Source organism: Heterodontus francisci, chromosome 17, assembly GCF_036365525.1.
Source record: "Heterodontus francisci isolate sHetFra1 chromosome 17, sHetFra1.hap1, whole genome shotgun sequence".
In the NCBI taxonomy this organism is placed as follows: Eukaryota; Metazoa; Chordata; class Chondrichthyes; order Heterodontiformes; family Heterodontidae; genus Heterodontus; species Heterodontus francisci.
Genome location: NC_090387.1, coordinates 82,234,951 through 82,259,320, shown reverse-complemented (window position 1 = coordinate 82,259,320; position 24,370 = coordinate 82,234,951). Strand labels below are relative to the sequence as shown.

General features: G+C 43.8%; 1 protein-coding gene across 3 annotated transcripts in view; it reads right to left on the bottom strand.

Annotated features, from left to right (window-relative positions):
- vac14 (vac14 homolog (S. cerevisiae)) overlaps nt 1-24,370 on the bottom strand; it is a 444,921-nt gene that overhangs the window by 185,912 nt on the left and 234,639 nt on the right. For all 3 annotated transcript variants that reach the window (XM_068049759.1, XM_068049760.1, XM_068049758.1), the window contains exon 15: nt 21,960-22,092. In XM_068049759.1, the coding sequence (XP_067905860.1) occupies nt 21,960-22,092 (133 nt within the window). The remainder of the gene's footprint in view (nt 1-21,959; nt 22,093-24,370) is intronic.

Genomic DNA, 24,370 nt, shown 5'->3' with positions numbered 1-24,370 from the left:
AGGTTTAGAATGCACAATAATGCCAAGACAAGGTGGTTAAGGGCACTTTACCTGAATGCATGCAGCATTCGCAACAAGGTAGATGATTTAAAGGCGCAAATAGAGGTAGATGGGTATGATCTAACTGCCATTACGGAAACGTGGCTACAGGGTGACCAAGACTGGGAACTGAATATTCAAAGATATTCAACATTTAGGAAGGACAGGAAAAAAGGAAAAGGAGGTTGTGTTGCACTGTTAATAAGGGATAGGATCAGTACATTAGTATTGGAGGATCTCAGATTGGAGAACTAAATGTGGAATCTGTTTGGGTGGAGCTAAGAAACAGCAAGGGGCAGCAAACATTGGTAGGAATTCTTTATACACCAAACAGTAGTGGTAGTGTGGGGCATGGTATTAATCAGAAGATTAGAGAAGCCTGTAGCAGGGGTAATATAGTAATTATGGATGACTTCAATCTGCACATAGACTGGGTAAATCTAATGAGGACTAATGCTGTGGAGGACGGGTTTCTGGAGTGTGTTAGGGATGGCTTCCTAGAGCAGTATGTTGAGGAACCGACTAAAGAACAGGCTATTTTAGATCTAGTATTATGTAATGAGAAAGGGTTAATTAATAATCTTGTTGTAAAAGAACCTTTAGGAAGGAGTGACCATTAAAAGACAGAATTTTACATGTTTGAAAGTGAGGTAGTTCAATCTGAAGCCAGGGTGTTAAATGTGAACAAAGGAAATTATGAAGGTATGAGGGGCAAATTGGCTGAGGTGGATTGGGAAAATACATTAAAAGGCATAACAGTGCACAGACAATTGAGAGTCTTCAAAGAATTATTACACAGTTTACAGCAACTATACATTCCTTCAAGGCACAAAAACACCAAAAGAAAAGGCAGTCAACCATGGCTAACAAAGGAAGTTAAGGAATGTATATGATTTTTTAAAAAGCCTACAAAGTTGTTAGAAATAGTGGTAAACCGGAGGATTGGGAGGAATTTAGAATACAGCAAAGGAGGACAAAGAAACAAAGAAAGGGAGAACAGAATATGAATGTAAACTAGCAAAATACAAAAACGGACTGTTAAAGCTTCTATAGGTAAGCAAAAAGGAAATGTTCGGCTAAGACAAATGTGGGTCCATTACAGGCAGAGTCAGGAGAATTTATAATGGGGAATAGAGAAATGGCAGAGAAGCTAAATGATTACTTTGTGTCTGTCTTCACCGAGGAAGATAGAAGATAAATCTCCCAGAATGAGAGATCCAAGGGACTAGGGAGAATGAGGTATTGAAGGAAATTAGTATTAACAAGAAGGTTGTATTGGAGAAATTAATGGGGCTGAAGGTTGATAAGTCCCCAGGACCTGATATTCTTCATCCCAGAGTGTTGGAAGAGGTAGCTAGGAGATAATGGATGCATTGGTGATCATCTTCCAAAATTCTATAGATTCTGGAACAGTTCCTGCAGATTGGAAGGTAGCAAATGTTACCTCACTATTTAAGAAGGGAGGGAAAGAGAAAACAGGGAACTACAGACCAGTTAGCCTTACATCAGTAGTAAGGAAAATACTATAATCTATTCTAAAGGATGTGATAAATGGACATTTGGATAGTAATGATCGCATTGGGCATAGTCAACATAGATTTATGAATGAGAAATCATGTTTGATGAAACTGTTGGAGATTTTGAGGATGTTACGAACAGAACTGATAAAGGGGAGTTGGTGAACGTAGTATACTTAGATTTACAAAAGGCTTTTGATAAAGTCCCCAACAGGAGGCTGGTTAGCAAAATTAAAGCACATGGGATAGGAGGTAATATACTGGCATGGATTAAGGATTGGTTAACAGGCAGAAAACAGAGAGTAGGAATAAACGGGTTATTCTCGCGTTGGCAGGCTGTGACTACTGGGGTACTGCAAGGATCAGTACTTGGGCCCCAGCTGTTCACAATATACATCAATGATTTGGATTTTTTGGGAACCAAATGCAATATTTCCAAGTTCGCAGATGACACAAAACTAGGTGGAAATGTGTGTTGTGAGGAAGATGCAAAGCGGCTTCAAGGGAATTTGCACAGACTTAGTGAGTGGGTAAGAACGTGGTGGATGGAATATAATGTGGAAAAATGTGAGGTTATCCATTTTGGTAGGAGAAATAGATGTGCAGAGTATTTCTTAAATGGTAAGAGATTAGAAAGTGTAGATGTACAAAGAGATCTGGATCTCCTCGTTAATAAGTCAATGAAAGCTAGCATGCAGGTGCAGCAAGTAATTAGGAAGGGTAATGGTATGTTAGCCTTTATCACAAGAGGATTGGAGTAGAGGAGTAGTCACGTCTTGCTTCAATCGTATAGAACCTTGGTTAGATTGCACCTGGAGTACTGTGTGCAGTTTTGGTCCCCTTACCTTAGGAAGGATATTATTGCCATACAAAGAGTGCAACGAAGGTTCACCAGATATGTTCCCAGGATGGCAGGACTGTTCTATGAAGACAGATTGGGGAAACTGGGCTTGTATTCTCTAGAGTTTTGATGAATGAGAGGCGATCTTATTGAAACCTACAAAATACTTGAAGGGATAGACAGGGTAGATGCAGCTAAGATGTTTCCCCTGGTTGGGGAGTCTACAACCAGGGGACACAAGTTCAAAATAAGGGGGAAGCCACTTAGGACAGAGATGATGAAAAATTTATTTACTCAGAGGGTTGTGAATCTTTGGAATTCTCTACCCCAGAGGGCTGTAGAAGCTCAGTCATTGAGTATGTTTAAAGGAGAGATTGACAGATTTCTAAATACCAAACAGATATGGGGATACTGTGGGGAAAAAGGCATTGAAGTGGATGATCAGCCATGATCGCATTGAATGGCGGAGCAGGCTCAATGGGCTGAATGGCCTACTCTTGCTGCTATGTTTCTATAAATCCATAATTTAAAAAAAAAAGCTAGTATCAGTAATTGTCTTCATGAAACTATCGGATTGGTGTAAAAACCCAGCTGGTTCACAAAATGTCCTTCAGGGAAGCAAACCTCCTGTCCTTTCGCAGTCTAGCCTATATGTGACTTCAGACCCACAGCAGAGTGGCTGACTCTTAACTGCCTCTGAAATGCCCTGGCAAGCCACCCGGTTGTATCAAACTGCTAAAAAAAAAATGGACAGGCCACCCGGCATTAATCTAGGCACTGGATTCGGACACGACTAAGGTACACCCAGCCCAGGCAACCCTGCAAATCATGAGCACATGGAGACTTGTGCCAAAATTGGGAGAGTTATCCCACAGACTAGTTGAGCAACAGTCTGTCACAGAACCATACCTTATAGTCAATATCCTGCATCACCATCAATCCCATGAAGTCTTGTGGCATCATGGGCAAGGAAACATCTGCTGATTACCATCCACTGTCCTCCCTCAGCCGATGAGGTATGTTGAAAACCACTTGGGGAGAAGCACGTGTAACAGTACATAAAATACTATGGGGAAATGTCATGGTAGATCACCAAAAGTGGTAGCTCCACTACTCATCAAGTTGGCTGAGTCCTGACATACAAAAGCAAAAGACTGTGGATACTGGAAATCTGAAATAAAAAAACAGAAATGCTGGAAATACTCAGCTGGTCTGGCAGCATTTGTGGACAGAAAGAAACAGTGTTAACGTTCCACGTTAATGACCTTTCATCAGAACTATGTCCTGAAGGACATATCTGTCAGACTGGGCTTGCGGTAGATAGATGGTGAGAGAACCAATGAGGAAAAAAAACCTACTTGACCATCTTCACCAATCTTTATGTTCCAGATGCATCTGACCATGACAGTACTGGTAGCAGTGACCATCGTACAGTCTCTGTGAAGACAAGGTCTCACCTTCAAACTGGGACATCCTGCATTGTGTTGTGTGACAAGGCCATTGCGCTCAATGGGATATACTCAGCAAAGATCTAGAAGCTCAAAACTGGGCATCCAGGAGGCACTATGGGCCATCAGTAGCAGCAGAATTATATTTCACTGCAATCTTCAAGTGTCTGGCACATCCTCAGTCTATCATTAGCATTAAGTCAGGCAACCAACTCTGTAAAAATGTATGCCAGGAGTGTAATCATGCATACCTAAAGATGAAGTGGCAACCTGGCAAAACTACAAGGCAAGACTACATGCACACTAAACCTCAGAAGCAGCACGCTATAGACAGAGCCAGATGATCCCAGAAACAACGGATCAGATCAAAGTTCTGCCGTCCTGACACATCCAGTATGAATAGTGGTGGACAACAGAACAACTAACAGGAGGGGTGTCCGTGAACATCCCCATCCTCAATGATGGCACAGAACTGCACAAGTGCAAAAGACAAAACTCAAGTATTTGCAACCATTTTCAGCCAGAAATGCTGTGCAGATGATCCACCTTGGTTTCCTCCTGAGATCCCCAGCATCGCTGAAGCCAGTCTTCAGCCAAGTTGACTTAGTCCACGTGATATCATGAAACAGCCGAGCAGGCTGGATACAGCAAAGGCTATGGTCCTCATCAATGCCTAGTATGCTCCAGAACTAGCCATGGCCCTAGCCAAGCTGTTCCAGTACAGCTACAACAGTGGCATCTACCCGACAATGTGGGAAAACTGCCCGATCCACAAAAAACAGCATAAATCCAATTCGGCCAATTACTGCTCCAGCGGCCAACTCTCAATCAGCAGCAAAGTGATGGAAGGAGTCGTCGACAGTACTATCAAGCTACACTTATACAGCAGTAACCTGCTCAATGATGCCAAGTTTAAATTCCACCAGGATCACTCGGCTCCAGACCTCATAACAGCCCAACTCCAAAAAGGAGCTGAATTCAAGAGGTGAGGGGTGAGTGACTGACCTTGACAACAAGGCAACATTTGACCGAGTGTGGCATCAAGAAGCCCGAGCAAAATTGAAGTCAATGGGAATCTCCACTGGTTGGAGTCATACTTAGCATAAAGGAAGATGGCTTTGGTTGTTGAAGGCCAATCATCTCAGCCACAGGTCATCGCTACAGGAGTTCCACAGAGTAGTATCCTAGGCCCAACCATCTTCAGCTGCTTAATCAATGACCATATGGTCAGAAGTGGAGATGCTCACTGACAATTGTACAGTGTTCAGTACCATTCATAACTTTACAGATACTGAAGCAGTCCGTGTCGACATGCACCAAGACCTGGATGACATTTAGATTTGGCTTGATAAGTGGCAAGTAATATTTACCCCATACAAGTGCCAGGCAATGACCATTTCCAACAAGAGAAAATCAAACATTCTCCCCAGCATCACCATCGCTGATTCCCCCACCATCAACATCCTGGGGTTTACTACTGACCAGAAATTTAACTGGAGTAGCCATATAAATACTGTGGCCACAAGAGCAGGTCAGAGGCTAGGAATCCTGCGGCGAGTAACTCACCTCCTGGCTCCCCAAAGCCTGTCCACCATCTACAAGGCACAAGTTAGGAGTGTGATGGAATACTCTCCACTTGTCTGGATGGGTGCAGCTCCAAAAACACTCAAGAAGCTCGACACCATCCAGGGCAAAGCAGCCCGCTTGATTGGCAACCCATCCACCACCTTCACCATTCACTCCCTCCACCACCGACACACAGTGGCAGCAGTGTGTACCATCTACAAGAAGCATTGCAGCAACTCACCAAGACTCATTTGACAGCAGCTGCCAAACCTGCAACCCCTACCACCTAAATAGGCAAGGTCTGCAGACACATGGAACACCAAATCCAAGTCCCCTTCCATGTCACACATTATCCTGATTTTTTTTTCATGGGATGTGAGCATCGCTGGAAAGGCCAGCATTTGTTACCCATCCCTAACTGCTCGAGGTGGTGGTGGTGAGGCGCCATCTGAAATTGCTCCAGTCCAGCTGATGCAAGTACACCCACAGTGCTGGTAAAGAGGGATTTCAAGGTTTTTGACCCAGCAACAGTAAAGGAGTGGCCATACAGTTTCAAGTCAGGATGGTATGTAGCTTGGAGGGGAACTTGCAGGTGGCGATGTTCCCATGCATCTGCTGCCCTTGAACTTCTAGGTGGTAAAGGTCGCGGGTTTGGAAGGTGAGTTGTTGCAGTAACGATGTCCTGTGGCTGAAATGATTGGTCTCCAACAACCACAACCATCTTCGTTTCTGCTAGGTAGGACTCCAACCAATGGAGAGTTTTTCCCGATTCCCATCAACTTCAATTTTGCTAGGGCTTCTTGATGCCATACTCTGTCAAATGCTGCCTTGATGTCAAGAGCAGTCACTCTCACCTCACCTCTTTTTTTTATTTAGAGATACAGCACTGAAAGAGGCCTTTGGCCCACCGAGTCTGTGCTGACCAACAACCACCCATTTATACTAATCCTACATTAACCCCATATTCCCTACCACTTCCCATCATTCTCCTACCACCTACCTATACTAGGGGCAATTTATAATGGCCAATTTACCTATCAACCTGCAAGTCTTTGGCTGTGGGAGGAAACTGGAGCACCCGGCGGAAACCCACACGGTCACAGGGAGAACTTGCAAACTCCGCACAGGCAGTACCCAGAACTGAACCCGGGTCACTGGAGCTGTGAGGCTGCGGTGCTAACCACTGTGCTGCCCCCCTCTTGAATTCAGCTCTTTTCTCCACAATTGGGCCAAGGCTGTAATGAAGTCATGAGCTGAGTGGCCCTAGCAGAACCCAGACTGAGCGTCAGTGAGCAGGTTATTGGTGTGTAAGTGCCTCTTGATAACAGTCGAGACACCTTCCATCACTTTGCTGATGATAGAGAATAGACCGATGACATACATGGGCAATTTTCCACATAGGTAGATACCAGTGTTGTAGCTGTACTGGAACAGCTTGGTTTGTTACCCATCCCTAACTGCTCGAGGTGGTGGTGGTGAGGTGCACTGCATCAAAATGCTGGAACTGCCTGCCCAACAGCACTGAGGGTTTACCTACATCACATGGACTGCAGCAGTTCCTGAAGGTGGCTCAATCTTACAGGGCTACGAGGATCGAGCAGGGGAGTGGGTTAATCCGGATTGCTCCGCGGACAGCTGGCATGGACTCAATGGGCCGATTGGCCTCCTTCTATGCTGTAAATTCCTTTACCTTCTCAAGGACAATTAGGTATGGATAATAAATGCTGGCCTTGCCAGTGTCACCCAAATTCCATGAATCAATAAAGAATATAAATACTTTTCTTGGGCCAAAGGGGGAAGGAAAAACCCTCACAAGCTTGAAAATAGCTCCCAGCTCTAATGCCCAGGACTTGCATCAAGGAATCAATTCAGAGAGACGGAAACCAGAAAATGAGAATGAGACTATCGTAGGTATGCCGAGCTGCACCCGGTCACAACTCCTTCTGGTTCAGTCTCAGACTCCACAAACATTGCCCGCCATTCCCAAACACAGTGTCAGCCACTACCAACATCCCGCCCCTGCCCCCAGAGGAGGCATCGACCAACCCTGCCCCCCTCCCCAAAGGTGGCGACACTCCCCCTAACCATTTCTAAGAGATTAAAGGGTTCTACTGTCACAAGTATCGACACTGCTTGGTGTAAGCTTATCCCCACGTGCACTAGGAAATTCCAAGAATTCTGTACACTGAAAGTTGGTGCTTGTGCACTGAGAGCAGGCAGGCATATGAGGACCAAACCTACAGAATAAGTTCAACTTTTCACGCCTCCTCCTTCCAACATCTGATGTACAAAATGTCTGACAGGGACCCTGTCAAACATGGTGAGACAAAAAAAATTATGCTCTTATTCCATATGTTTTGTCCTCGAATGCCTGCATTTAGAGGACAAGCTCTACTTCCCTACCTACAAACCCAACTTCACAGATTTTAAACCTCAAAGTTCTCCATGACCTTAAAAGTGAAAACTCCAGGTCATCAATACAATATTTTTCAAGCTTGACCCATAATGCTCTATAGATTACTTTCCCAGGACTGAAACAAATATCCCACTCATCTGTGTTAGTATCACGTTCAACCCTATGAACCAGATACACTATACATCTCTTCAATACAACAATAGTATCTGACCCATGTGCTATGCTTGGGCAGTACAAGTTTTACTGATTTCTGATCTGGCTTGAGATTTGCCAGTGTTGTGTTCTCCAACTCTCAAATCCCATCATACCTAGCTGCCCACCCTCCAGGGTCACCATGTTTTTTAGCATTGAATAAATGATGCTGTTGAGGTAACATCACCTTTTACAGACACATACCATTTCTACATCTGCTCATTCTCAAGATGAACCTAATGGGAGAAGTCTGAGGCGATTACACCACTTAGTCAACTATTGTTTTTTCTGGATCAATTCTCTCCCCTCTCGCTCCTGAAGGGACTGAACCTTTTCTGGGGTAATGGTTCCCCGGGCAGTGTCACCCTACAAGATCTCACCCACATGACCATTCTGTATGCGCAACACCAACAAGGGTGGGCATGGAGGGAATCATAGCTGAGTCCACACCTATCCTTACACAATTTCCATACACATATTTCCAGCAGGGGTCAGAGAAGCAGGAACCATAGAAACTTCTCTCCTCCGTAAGCCTGTGGCACTAGAACCAATGGTAGCCATCCCCTCTCCTGAAGCCCCGTTTGAGATCAGCCAGCTGAGCACAGAACAGGGATTATATCTGGATCTTCTGCTCTGCATTGACTTTTACCAACTGAGCCCTCATGAGAGTTCTCACTTATGTTTTTGAACAATAATTTAAAATTCTTTAACATGAAGTGTATGACCCCCCCCCCCCCCCTATATACCCTCATTAAAGAGTCACGTTCATTCTTCTCATTATATGGCAGGAAGACAAGACTTTTTCTTGCCAAATTCTAATTCTTCCTGCCAATTTAATTTTGGCTGCAATGTTATTAATGCAATATGAGGTTAGCTTAAAGCACTGACGCAGTTAGAAAAAAATGAGATTTCCGTTCCAAAGAATGCGAAGGAATGTGGTGCCAGCATAAATGCTCATTCAGAAAGTTGCAAATAGCATATGCTTCATTTCTACAGCCTGAATGGTTTGCCCCATTTGGAATCATTTAGACCAGTTCAAATGTTGTTCAATTGATGTTTTATGTTAATTTTATTCATCTTCATTAAGTACAAATCAAAGTGGGAGCCAGACAATGAAGGAAGAGTAATAAGGGAATGTTTCTGGTGCTATGCTCAGTACAAGTGCATTTTTATAAATCATCTTCAAATGTCCGAGGGCTTCACGAATAGGCATAAGGAAGAGATAAGATGGGGTGAGATAATGCCAATAATTAGACAACTCTTGCTCTTTGCAGCTGAACAACCTATGGTGATGTGGCTCTCATATTAGGTTAAATTCTTTATGTTGTTAAAGGACATAAAATTGGAGTTGAATGTGTTGGGGAATGGGCAGCCAGTATTAAGATGCCTATGTTGAATGCTCAGATCCCCAGCAGGCCTGAAGGTGCTCCGTCCAGCAGGTTGATCAGAATGTATATGGGTGCTGCACTGGCACTGCTTGAAGCCTACAGAATATGGAATGGCCCTTACTCTGCAGTTCTAGCCAACACTGCTGTGGGAACATGCAGGAGCAGAGGCCAGAGGAATCTTGTGACCTGCCTAGCCAGTTTAGATTATTCTGTAATTCTGAGGACCAAAAAAAGGACAGGAAAAATCCAGCAACTGACTGCTGCCTTTTAAAAACTAGGTATAGGCACAGACAGACCAGATTGATGTTCATCTATGTGAATTTTCTTTCTTTGTCAGTTTCCCGTTTCAGGCACTGTGATTGGAACTGTTATCTGCGAACACACACTCGTGTTTTTTTTTTGTAAATGACCCTACTCCAAAAGATTTGAGCACAAGAATCTAGGCTGCCACTCCCAGGTGCTATCTTTCAGATGAAATGTAAAACTGCGGGCCCATCTGCTCTCAGGTGGGCATAAAAGATTTCACAACACCAATTCGAAGAGGAGCAGGGGTCATCGCCCCAGTGTCCTAGCTGATAATTATCCCTCAACTAACACAACTAAAAAGATTGCTCAGTTATTATATTATGGGATCTTGCTGTGTACAAATTGGCTGCCACGTTTCCTATATTATGACAGTGACTACATTTTAAATATACTTGATTGGCTGGATAGCGCTTTGGGAGTGCTCTGACTTTGTGAAAAGTGTGACATAAATGCAAGTTATTCTTTGTATAGCTTGTTATAGTGTGGGACTGAATGAGCCTGGGAAGTAGAATGCCTGGGGACCTTCACAGGCAGGGATGGAGAACACCAGTTAATGTCAGAGGAAGAAACAACTTGCAAACCCCTTCAGTGGTGCATTTATAACAGAGAAAGTTCAAGCTACTGTGGAGAGACTTTAATTAAACTATACACGCTGCCAACTTAGTGTCAACTTGCCAGGAAGCTTTTACCAGGTACCTCAAAGCTTCTGCTGTGGTCAGCGGGCACTACCTTGATAAAGTGTCAAGGAATGTAGCAGATGATTAAAACCACTGTTGCGTTAGCGAGAGGTGCCTCCGCTGATAAAACAAACACCCCAGAGAGAACTGTTTTCTCAACAAGGTTGAGAACTAATCAGCCGACAACTGAGTTTTTTTTTTGCAACATATCAAAAAATAGCTGTTCCTAACTAAATGTACAACAAATTAGGAACACACACAGGAGTGGAGTTCATGAGTGTAAGAATTAAGGTGCCACAAGATGTGTAATTATATCACTTCCTTACCTTTTAATGCCCAGGTTATCTTTTGCATACTGCTCTTGTTTGCTAATGTACATTGGAATGAAAATTTAGTCTGTTTCCATGGATGCCACATCAGGCATCAACTATTTAAAAAGTCTGGATGTGACGACAACTAATTTTCCACATACATGCAGGCTTCATAAAGCTGTGAGAGGTTTGACGGTCAATGACAGCTCCAATTAATCTCAGTGCTGGGAGTGATATTCAACTCATAGCAGGGAGGCACTGCACACGGGAATCCAATTGAACAAATACATCAGGAGAAGACCTAATGTAGGCTTCATCTGAGATACACCCTTGGGAAAAAAAAAACACCTATCAAACTTGGGTGCCCAACTGCACAAAAAAGCTGGCAGACAACACTGCCCAGCAGGTACAGAGCTTCAATTCAGGGCCTAATGACTACCCAGAGTTTTGCTTAATCGGATACAGCTATACAGTAAATCCCACGTAACCTTAAACTTGATCCATACACATTAGGAAGCCCCAAAGTTCACTATTAGTCAATGCTGCACAAACTGGACTCTGATCTCAGCAACTTGCACCAGTACAGCACTTTCAACACAAGACAATGCCACAAAGAGCCTCACAAGGGGAGGGAGCAAAAACAACCCAACACTCAGCAATGGTGGGAGGGGGCAAAGATTAGTGACTGAAGGTCAAGTCAAAGAGGTAAGTGTTAAAGATGCTTTTGAAGGAAAGGGGTGGCAAAGCAGAGGGCCTTATGCAGACAGCAGAGCGCACGAAGTAGGCCAGAGCCAGCAGAGCAGAGGATGCTTAACAGACGTGGGACTAAATGTTCCCCGTCCACCCTTTACTCTTGATTATTCCAACAAGCCTCTTGTTGACCTCCCAAAAATTGCAACTGGTCCAAAATCCCATATCCTATCCGAATGTAAATTCTGTGCTCCGTCATCCATGTCCTCACCAATATTTACTGGTTTCCTACTCCTATAATGCACAGACTTCAAAATCCATGGTCATGTCCCTCTCCCTCCCTCTGCCCAGATGCCTCATGCACACTGTGGTCTGCCAGCTCTGGCCTACTGCATCTCTCTACTTTGTTACACCTCTTCCCTCCTTCAAACACCTCATCTTGTCTTCAGTCATCACCCCTAACTGATCAAGTGTTGCAATCACAGTTGTGATAGATGTGGTCAATACTGAAGAAATGTAAATAATTGGTCTTGATGGTGGCCAGCTGAGGATCAAAAAGAGCATCAAGGTTGCATACTAGATGAGCCAGGAAGAGGGATGGTTCAGTTGGGAGTAGCAGTGACAGGTACAAGCTAAACTGTATGGCTCGGCTCTTGACAGCACTAAGTTCAAAGTAATCCTCGCTCATCCTGGAACTGTGCCAGTATTGATCAAGAAGTAGAGTGGTAGCAGAGAGCTACAGGTGGATGTCATTTGCACACACACACAAAAGCTGACTCAGTGCCTATTAATGCCATTGAAGGGCACCATGTAGCCAAGAAAAAAAAAAAAGAGGGCAACGATGGAGCCTTTGGACACATTGTAGGGGAAGAGTGTGGAAGACATTACAGAAAATATGATGGATTCCTTAGAAAAGCTAGGAGCGAACCAAGCTAGGGCAGTTCCACTGAGGGGGACACATAGCAGAGACAGTAGAGAGGGATGCAGCAACATAATTGTGCCAAATGCTATGGGGAGGACAAGGAGGGATACCACGTTGTGGGCACAGTCACAAAGGATATCATCGGTGGCTTCAAACATCACACTCTCGATGCTGTGCACAGGGTTGAAATCGGATTGAAATCCCGAGGAAGACTGATGGGAGAACTTGGCACGGAGTAGGGGATGCAGCCTTAAGTGTAGGAGGGCAGCAGAGTGGGGGGATAACAGAGCCTAAGGGGAGGGAGCCATTGATGATGCCAGCGAGCACTGGGCTGAGGAAGGGTCTTGTGAGATTCGGGCAGGGTCTTACAACATCAAGACAAGGTGAGTATAAAGGGAAAAAAAAACAAATAGAATCAGGTAACCCGCTGGTGTTGCAGTCAAGTGGCCATTCTTCATGCATAGACAATCAATGCCAGTGGGCTACTCAACCACAGTGGGTTTAACAGCCAGGCTCAATGCTACCCTCAACTAATGTCTACACCAGCATTCTTCCAGCAAGAGTCAGTGGAGAACAACCAGGAGCAGCAACCTGGAAGATGTTTTGCCTGCCATATGCTGGGACTCAAAGGGAATTTTTAGCACCCCAACTATAGCCATGACTGAGATCAATTAACTCAGCACAGCATGAAGATCCAGCTTGGGACCTCGTCAGATTTTTTAAAAATTAAAGTACCATTGGACAAACAGGTTACCCTTGCAAACTGGGTTTATAAACCAGAGCAATTAGAACTCCTGGCAAGACGACATCTTGGCAAGACTTTTTTTGAACCAAAAATGGAGGGTCTCCACTATATAAAACTCTCGAGCACAACCATCTGGTTAGATAGTCAGTGCAGTTATTCATACTATTAGGACATTAATCACTGTCACCTTCCACAGCTAAAAGTGGAATCAGCAACTTTGAAGGTTCATCTTATGGGGTTGCTGCTCAAACCCTGAACATTCCGCTGACACATCAATTATGAGGAAACAATGAAGACATATTATGGGAATCGTCGAACCGTTTCTTAGGAAACCATTCAAAATGTAACGGTATCGAAGGGTTCGGTTTTTTCTCCACTTTTGTGTGTATTGTGAAGTACGAGGGTTAAATGTCAGGTCAGTCCAAAGAGCCAGAGTTTCAACAATTATAAAAACAATATAATCCAAATTTTGATCAAATTTGGTATTAGGAATATTGCCCACCGGGCCTCGTTTACATATGCAAATTAGGCTAATGAAAAGACAGACTTTTCCCACTAATCCCTAAAGTCACTGCGTAAAAAGTGAGTGCATGCTCTCTGGACTAAAAAGGAATGTACATTTATTGAAGCTAATTAAAAACAGACTGCACAATAGGTTCCCCTAGTGCTATAAATACACAAATGCCTGCAAGATAGGCGATGCACCAGGGTAAGACTGCATTTCGGAAACACTGCGTGGGAACAAGTTAGTGATTGAAGAATTTGGCTCCTTCCCTCAAATTACACAATCAGGAGAACTGACCAATTTAAATTGGGACAGAGGTAATGGCACTACCTGGTTCATGAGATATTGAGTATCCTCTTTGGGAAGGTGGGAGGGATAAACCTGGCAGTCTTGAGTCCAGTCAGGTCAAAGGTGACACAGCTGATGATGGCAACATCAAATAAAGTCAGACCTCCATGGCAAACTCAGTAATCAAATACCTGAGACAGGTGAGTCTGACGTAGTGCCACTGGCTTGGCAATCTGGCTCATGGACGATACCTGCAGCTGTAAACCTGTCATTCCGGGGGTGCTGGGACTCTTTCCACTCTATTCCACAAATACTGCAAGCCAGAAGGCTAACTGGTTAAGGTGGTTCTGGCTGGACAAACAGTAGGAAGCTCACCTATGCTGGAAAGCAGAGACTTGAACTCAAAATCTAGTCTGACACTCCCAATGCAATACTGAGGGAGTGCTGCACTGCCAGAGGTGCTGTCTTTTGGTTGAGATGTTAAACTCCATCTGCCCTCTCAGGTGGACATAAAAGATTCCATGGTACTATTTGGAAGAACAGGTGTGCTAACCAATATTTATCCCTCAGTTAACATCACTATTACAGATTATTTGGTCTTTATCACATTGCTGTTTGGGTGTTTGTTGTGTGCAAATTATCTGTTGCATTTCCGAACATTACATTAGTGACTGTACCCCAAAGTGCTTCATTGGCAAGAAAGTGCTTTGGGATGGCCTAAGGTCATGAAAGGCGCTATATAAATACAAGGCTTTCTTTCTTTAAACCCAAAGCTCCTGGACCAACCCATGGTCCTGTGTAGAGAGCAAGCGATCTCGAAAACCTGCTTTTCCTAATTCTGTGCCTAAGTTCTCTGGGTCATGGTTACTGGACTGTCAATCTACAGGAAGAGACAGAACAGTAAAGCGAGTGACTGGTTATTGCACAGATCTACTCAAAAGTTGGGACTTGGACTGCCACTAGCTTCTTATGGCTGTAAAACTCCTTGGAACATCCTGAGATTGCGAAAGTTTTGATATCAATGCCAGCGCTTTTATGCAAATTCCAGGATTTGGGGGAGAAATCCTTTAGTGCACGAAAGTAAGAGCAAAATACTGCAGATGCTGGAACTCTGAAATAGAACAGAAAGTGCCGGAAATACTCAGCAAGTCTGGCAGCATCTGTGGTAAGAGAAACAGAGTTAACGTTCTGCCATTTAACCTCTTCCCCCTCCCTCTGGCCTATCAGAGTCCTTCCTTCTTGTTCTACTTCCCACCCACCACCCCCCTTCCACCTTGCTAAAAGACAGTAATATTTCTAACTTCTGCCAGTTCTGAAGGAGGGTCGCAGACTTGAAACGTTAACTTTGTTTCTCTCTCCACTGATGCTGCCAGACCTGTTGAGTATTTCTGGCACTTTCTGTTCTCAATCCAATACTGCACGTTAGGAGAAATTATGAACTAGATAATGAACTTATGAAACAAACCCAAACAGACTTGAGGCATGCCAAAGCGGCCCAGATTCAAATTGATCAATCAACGCGCGAGTGAAGCTGCAGCGCATTCTGGAATAATCGGAGCAGAATCAATGTCGGTTTTAATTCAGTTATTAGTTCCAAAGTGAGAATTCAATTCTATTCCAGCGAAGAGGAAGAACCCTGCCGAAGATCACCATCTTTAACCTACATGTAGGCGGAGACTGGAGTTGGCCTTGAACTCCATGCCTGAGAAATCGAACCAGACCTTCGCCATTGAACAATGGCAGCAATATAACAAGAGAAGTTGACAGCAACACGTCTGTCCGCCTGAACCAGAGTTTTGTTTTTTTAAGCAAGTTTGACAGCAAACTCTTTTTAAAACTATTGGCCGTAAATTCATGTTATCTTTGCATCCTCATTGGCTACAGGTGAGGTCCCAAAGGACTGGAGACTAGCCAATGTTGTTCCTTTGTTTAAGAAGGGTAGCAAGGATAATCCAGGAAATTATAGGCCAGTGAGTCTTACGTCAGTGGTAGGGAAATTATTAGAGAGGATTCTTCGGGACAGGATTTACTCCCATTTGGAAACAAATGGACTTATTAGCGAAAGGCAGCATGGTTTTGTGAAGGGGAGGTCATGTCTCACTAATTTGATTGAGTTTTTTGAGGAAGTGACAAAGATGATTGATGAAGGAAGGGCAGTGGATGTTATCTATATGGACTTCAGTAAAGCCTTTGACAAGGTGCCTCATGGCAGACTGGTACAAAAGGTGAAGACACACGGGATCAGAGGTGAGTTGGCAAGATGGATACAGAACTGGCTCGGTCATAGAAGACAGAGGGTAGCAGTGGAAGGTGCTTTTCTGAATGGAGGGATGTGACTAGTGGTGTTCCGCAGGGATCAGTGCTGGGACCTTTGCTGTTTGTAGTATATATAAATGATTTGGAGGAAAATGTAGCTGGTCTGATTCGTAAGTTTGCGGACGACACAAAGGTTGGTGGAGTTGTGGATAGTGATGAGGATTGTCAGAGGATACAGCAGGATATAGATCGGTTGGAGACTTGGGCGGAGAAATGGCAGATGGAGTTTAATCCAGACAAATGTGAGGTAATGCATTTTGGAAGTTCTAATGCAGGTGGGAAGTATACAGTAAATGGCAGAACCCTTAGGAGTATTGACAGGCAGAGAGATCTGGGCGTACAGGTCCACAGGTCACTGAAAGTGGCAACGCAGGTGGATAAGGTAGTCAAGAAGGCATACGGCATGCTTGCCTTCATCGGTCGGGGCACAGAGTATAAAAATAGGCAAGTCATGCTGCAGCTGTACAGAGCTTTAGTTAGGCCACACTTAGAATATTGCGTGCAATTCTGGTCGCCACACTACCAGAAGGACGTGGAGGCTTTGGAGAGGGTACAGATGAGGTTTACCAGGATGTTGCCTGGTCTGGAGGGCATTAGCTATGAGGAGAGGTTGGATAAACACGGATTGTTTTCACTGGAACGACGGAGGTGGAGGGGCGACATGATAGAGGTTTACAAAGTTATAAGCGGCATGGACAGAGTGGATAGTCAGAAGCTTTTTCCCAGGGTGGAAGAGTCAGTTACTAGGGGACATAGGTTTAAGGTGAGAGGGGCAAAGTTTAGAGGGGATGTGCGAGGCAAGTTCTTTACACAGAGGGTGGTGAGTGCCTGGAACTTGTTGCCGGGGGAGGTGGTGGAAACAGGTACCATAGAGACGTTTAAGAGGCATCTTGAAAATACATGAATAGGATGAGAATAGAGGGATACGGACCCCGGAAGTGCAGAAGGTTTTAGTTTAGGCAGGCATCAAGATCGGGGCAGGCTTGGAGGGCCGAATGGCCTGTTCCTGTGCTGTACTGTTCTTTGCATCTCTATCGTTCTTGTGTGTGCATATATGTATGCATGTGAGAATGGGTGAAGCTGCGTATATTTGCGAGTGTTGTACAATAAACATTTATCTATCTTTTAAACATAAAGGAAAACCTGTCATTTGTCTGTTTATTGACCAGTAAAATGCTCAGGGGTTAAAACACGCTGTCTTCGGTCAGTTGAGAGGTGAAAAAAAGGGGAAAACATCCCTATCATCGGCAATAGAATCATAGAAAGTTTAAGGCACAGAAAGAGGCCACTTGGCACATCGTGTCTGTGCCGGCCGAAAAACGATCCACCAATCCTAATCCCACTTTCCAGCATTTAGTCCGTAGCCCTGCAGATTACGGCACTTGAGGTGCATTATCCAGACTCCTTTCGAATGAGTTGAGGGTTTCTGCCTCAATTACCCTTTCAGGCAGTGAGTTCCAGACCCCCACCACCCTCTGGGTGAAAATGTTTTTGCTCATCTCCCCTCCAATTGTTCTACTGATCACTTTAAGTCTATGCCCCCTCATCACTGACCTCTCTGCTGAGGAGAATAGACCCTTCACCTCCACTCTATTCAGGCCCCTCAAAATTTTGTACATTTCAATCAAATCTCCCCTCAGCCTTCTCTGTTCCAAGGAGAACAACCCCAGCCGATCCACTCTTTCCTCATAGCTGCATTTTTCCAGTCCCGGCAACATCCTCGTAAATCTCCCTTCTCTAGTGCAATTACATCCTTTCTGTAATGAGGTGACCAGAACTGCACACACTAAAGTTGTGGCCTAACCAATGATATATACAGTTCCAGCATACCCTCCCTGCTCTTGTATTCTATACCTCAGCAAATAAAGGAAAGGATTCCACACGCCTTCTTAACCACCTTATCAGCCTGTCCTGCTATCTTCAGGGATCTGTGGACATTCAATCCAAGGTCCCTCATTTCCTCTACACCTCTCTATTTTCCCATTAATCGTGTATTCCTTTGCCTTGTTTGACCTCCCCAAATGCATCACCTCAAACTTCTCCAGGTTGAATTCCATTTGCCACTTTTCTGTCCATCTGACTAGACCATCAATATCTTCCTGTAGCCTACAGCTATCCTCTTCACTATCTGCCACACAGCCAATCTTCGTGTCATCTGCAAACTTCTTGATCATGCCCCAACATTTACGTCCAAATCGTTAATATATACCACAAAAAGCAGCGGACCCAGTACTGAGCCCTGCGGAACTCCACTGGAAACAGCCCTCCAATCGCTGAAACACCCAACAATTACCCTTTGTTTCCTGCCACTGAGCCAATTTTGATTCCACCCTGCTGCATTTCCCTCAATCCCATGGGATTTTATTTTTTTAACCAGTCTGCCATGTGGGACCTTGGCAAAAGCCTTGCTAAAATCCATGTAGACTACATCAACTACACTACCCTCATCTACCTTCCTTGTTACTTCTTCAAAAAATTCGATCAAGTTGGTCAAACAAGATCTTCCCTTAACAAATCCATACTGACTATCCTTGATTAACCTGTGCCTTTCTAAGTGACAGTTTATCCTGTGTCTCAGAATAGATTCCAATATTTTTCCCACGACTGAGTTTAGGCTGACTGGCCTGTAATTATTCAGTCTATCCCTCACTCCCTTTTTAAACAGTGGTACAACAATAGCAGTTCTCCAGTCCTCCGGCACCACACCTGCATCCGGTGAGGACGAGAAAATGATGGTCAGACCTTCTGCTATTTCCTCTCTTGTTCCTTTTAACAGCCTAGGGCACATTTCATCTGGCCCTGTTGATTTATCAACTTTCAAGGATGCTAATCCCATCAATACTTCCACTGTCTCTGTTTATCACATCTAGTACTTCACACTCCTCCTCAACTGCAATATCTGCATCATCCCCGTCTTTTGTGAAGACAGATGCAAAGTATTTATTAAGTACCATACCAACATCTTCCACCCCTTTTTGTTCTTTTATGGGCCCTGCTCTCTCCTTAATTATCCTCTTACTCCTAATGTATTGATAAAACATATTTGGGTTCACCTTGATTTTGCTTGCCAATATTCTTTCATGCCCTCTGTTTTCCTAATTTCCTTTTTGATTTCACTCCTCCACTATCTATACTCCTCTCAGCTTTCTGTAGTATTGAGTTCTCTGTATCGGACATAAGCTTTCCTTTTCTGCCTTATCTTACCCTGTAGGCTCCTTGACATCCATGGGACTCTACATTTGGCCGTCTCACCCTTTTACTTTGTGGCAACATGTTTACTCTGAACCCCGTGAATCTCTTCTTTGAATGCCTCCCACTGTTCTGACACTGATTTACCTTCAAGCAGTTGTTTCCAGTCCACTTTCACTAAATCACTCCTCAGTTTAGTAAAATTGGTCTTGCCCCTCCTGTTCTATCTCTGTCCTTTCGCATAATTATGTTAAAACTGACTGAATTATGATCACTACCGCTGAAATGCTCTCCCACTGCCACCCGTTCCACCTGCCCATCTTCATTTCCTAAAACTAAGTCGAAAACTACGTCCTCTCTTGTTGGACTTGCTACATACTGGCCAAAAAGGTTCTCCTGAATGCACCTCAAGAATTCTGCTCCCTCAATTCCTTTCACACTAAAACTAGCCCAGTTAATATTGATCTGTCCATAATAGTGTGCAGAAGTTCATGGCACACTGCTACTCTTTGATTGATGTTTTTGTTCCTTTGGAAACACCTCCCAATTAGATTTGTGATGGTAAATGGGCAAGTAGGGGAGTGTTTTAGTGCTAGCCTTCCTAATAAAAGCTGGCCTGAAGTGGTATACCACTGAGGAATTACTTAGTTTCCAATCAGATCCCTCTGCCACCAAATGCAGAATTGCAACTTCAGTGACTTAATGCATACAACCTTATAAGCCCCAGCAATTTTTTTTTTTTTTAACGTTGGACAGGAGCAGCTTCGTTCTGCATCTGACGCGTGCTTTACACATCCATGATGTTCTGAAAACCAAGAACAGATACAACATTGGGAATTCTCTTGGTTCCCACTTAGAAGAATTTCAAAGATCAAACCAACTTCAAAATGGGATAACATGGAAATAAGAGATCCTACAGGAATTTGCCAGGTCAGTATCTCTGTGCATATATGTATTCTCTAGAAATTTTCAAGCTAAGACCAAGAGGGTTAAGGACTTTGATATCTTTTTCAGACTATACAATACATAAAAGGACATCGTGATCATCATTCATCCCCCATTTCTTGGTTATTAATGATTCTGTAAGCTGTTATTTGACAGATTTCTTTGATAGTCAGACAGAGCATTTATTGCCGGAAATACCATCGCCCACGGGTCAGTCAGCAATGTTACCGATAACTAGACGGGCACAAGCAAGTGAAGAATATACTGGTAGTAAGGGTTTGCCCACTTTTTCACAAAACCAGGTTAATAATTTAAAAATTTAAAAAAAAATCAATCTTATAGCAGAGTTAGGCAATGCTTTAAATAACATTCTGTACAATATCAGATTAAATACAAGATAAATGAAAATTGTGCAAATTTGTAATCAGTTGATTCAGACAAGAGAAGAATAAGGCTGTAAATTCAGTGACCTAGCAAAAATCTGCTCATGAAAAAAGCTCTCAGTGTTGGAGCTGCCTGAATCTACAAGGCACCAACTGCCCATCAGTTATTTACTTCTAGACTAACCAACAGTAAAAGCAGAAACATGCTGCTGGTGGTTGAACAGAACACATGCTGAATGCCTACTCTAGTTAGCTTGCTTTATCTAGTGAATTTTTGTGTTCAGTTACTCTGACTGAGGGATGTCAGAACATTTTCCCTGCTGATATATGGTGTACTCTCAGATGAGGTGTAGCTCAAATCAAATCCACAGTAAAGCTCCCTTCACACTGCCCAATGTCAAGTCTCAACACCAACCTCAAAAGGTCACCCTCTCTACTGCATCCGTGAGGCTTTACAGCTCACACCAGCTATCTCAATGGACCATGGCTGTCAAACTGCAGTTTCATGCAAAGGCTTCTGCTTAAAAAGAGAATTCAACACTGAGTTTCTGCATTACAGTGATCGATGACCAAGGGTAATTGCCCATGTTTCTAGAATGAGCTCAAATACTAAAGCCCATTTGCAGCAGAGTAGAGAGCTTTACACTTCACCAAGCTCTGCTAGAATAGACACAAGAGCGCTTGAAGCTGACCATGGATGTCTGAAATGGGAAAGTGTTCCCTTCCTCCAGACCAACACGCCAAAAGGTTGATAGGTAAATTGGCCATTATAAATTGTCACTAGTATAGGTAGGTGGTAGGGAAATATAGGAACAGGTGGGGATGTTTGGTAGGAATATGGGATTAGTGTAGGATTAGTATAAATGGGTGGTTGATGTTCGGCACAGACTCGGTGGGCCGAAGGGCCTGTTTCAGTGCTGTATCTCTAATCTAATCTAAAAAAAACACCCCTCACACCTTGATAAACATTCAAACAAATATTCCAACACCACACCCCACAATGGGGAAGGTTAAAGCATTTAAAGTAAATGAGAGGAGAATGTGTGGAACAGCAGAGAGATTAAGCATTGAGCTTGGACCTACTGCTCACTTGGTCAAGACAAAATGGCAAGATTAACTTGGCACACTAAACATATGCGAGGCTAATTCCATTCCCCACTTATGACAGATCATTGACTCAATTATGTGTTCAAAATATACAATTTCTGACAGCATTCATACTGAGGAAAATGGATATTGGACTGTTAAACACAACGTAACAGATTATGCTCCTACCGGATGATGAAGGCCCCTCGTATTTCCAGCAGCCTCTTCTCATTGTTGAATTGTTTCAGCAAGTTGATCATAAACTTGAAGAAATAGGAGTTCATGGTGGGAGTCGAGGGGGAACATTCCAACATTCGAGGTCCTGGAGCACCAAAAAAAGTAAACAAAGACATATTGAATAATGAACTTTTCCAGCAACGCCCTCTTTCCCGAAGAAAGTTAAAACTCATGACCGTGTCTGATTGTCTTAGGGAATTGGGAAGGAATTTCCCAGAGTTTTCCCCCCCCCCCACCCCCGAAACTGGCTATGGGGCTTTGGAACAGGGTCAGTGACAGGTCAAAGCTCTGCTCATCTGCTGGCACAATGTGATTCCTTCCCACTTTGTCTTCCAATTTGAGTCGTGCCTGGACAGAGCGTTTCAAACTCTAGTTAAGGATAGGGTTAATCTTTATATCGTGTAACATTAACTTTCAGCTTTTGCCTGCTAAATGAGTTTGGGAAAGGATTGAATGTGTATTCATAAGAAAGGTTTGCTTTACTTTATTAATTTTAAAATGCAGTGAAAAGCAACAGTAGGTTTCGACAGTAAAACAAAATTAGAAGACATTTCAGTCAGAGAACTTTCACTAACAGCAAGTTATTGCTCACAGAACAGGCAGTAAAGCGCTCTCAGTTCAGGAGGCTTTGCAGAAACACCTGCCTGAGAAAGATCATAAATTTGAAATGTTAGGGAGTTTGAGTCAAGTTAGGAAGTTAGTGCGGCTCTATGATTACAAAGACAGGACAGACAAATCAGTGTCAAATGATAACTGTGTATTGGGAATGCTATGGATCACGTGAATTGTCACATACCAGTTGTGAAAAAGGACAGGGCGGGTGTTGGGACAAATAGTGTGGAATTTGAAAGTCTGGCCAACCAACCAAGCTTAGAACAGTAATGTGTTTTTAATTTCCTGGATAAAACTAACGGTTTTGTCTCAAGTGTTGCTGTTAAGTTTACATTTAATTTTTGAGAATGATTATTACTGTATGCTTAATAAGTTTGTGGACACCTGACATAGATGCTGTGAACCCAATTATGAGTAACTTTAAAGAATAGCTATCCTCTAATTCTAAGACTAAGGTGAAACATCACTCTTAGTGGGAACAAACCAGGCCATGAATTAAGATCACACAGGAGTGTTACTGATGTGTAATGGTCTAAGGGTGACATTAAATAAATCTAATGACATCAGTGTGGGATTGTGCGGTCACAGCACCTTAGTTTACAAGCTGGAGGGAGGTTTGTTAAAGATACAGCATTAATGTGCTCCAAGAATCTTGTAAACAAAATGCAGTCTGTTGTAGCGATGAGGGGAAAACGGAATCATGCTGGGCCAACTATGTGTATAATGGCTTACGATCTAATGGGATTTATTCTCCTCATCCACCTCTCCACCACCTTCCACCCGCACCACCATCTCTCCCCCACCCTACCCCACCTCCAGAACCCAAACACTTCATTAATAATGGGTACAATCCTTCTCTTTCTGTCCCTCTCTATAAATACATACATATATAAAATTAGCAGTCTGGTTTTGGTGTGTGCTGTGTAAACATGACAAAATCATCTTGTCCATGCTTTTAACATATCATACCATTAGTGAATAGATGGTTCCCACACAGGCACAAGCCCACATTTTAAAACAATAGTGCATCATGCCAAAGTCAGAGTAGAAGCTTGTTGCAAACGAACGACTAGTTTTTAAAAATTTGTTTGTGGGATGTGAGCATCGCTAGCTAGGCCAGCATTTAATGCCCATCCGTAATTGCCCTTGAGAAGCTGGTGGTGAGTTGCCTTCTTGAACCACTGCAGTCCCTGGGATGTCGGTACACCAACAGTGCTGTTAGGAAAAGAGTTCCAGGATGTTGACCCAGCGACAGTGAAGGAATGGCGATATAGTTCCAAGTCAGGATGGTGTGTGGCTTGGAGGGGAACTTGCAGGTAGCGGTGTTCCCATGTATCTCTCCCTCGGACTCGACCCCTTCTCCCCCCACCACTCTCCCTCGGTCTCTCCTCCCCCCACCACTCTCCCTCGGTCTCTCCTCCCCCCACCACTCTCCCTCGGTCTCTCCTCCCCCCACCACTCTCCCTCGGTCTCTCCTCCCCCCACCACTCTCCCTCGGTCTCTCCTCCCCCCACCACTCACTGACAGTTGCAGCGAGCAGGAGAGCTCAGCACAGCAGCTTTGTGGTTGGTCAGTTTTTAAAAATAAAATCCCACTGTCAGTTTCACAGCTCCTAGGTGCTGACACTGGGAACACATTGGGCTTTCCCAGCGGATTGACTTTTTTTTCTAAAAAGCCCGCCAGAAAATCCCGAATCTGCCCGAAGTTGGGAAACCGCTGTTCTCAATGTCAGCTGTGAAACTCTCAGCGCG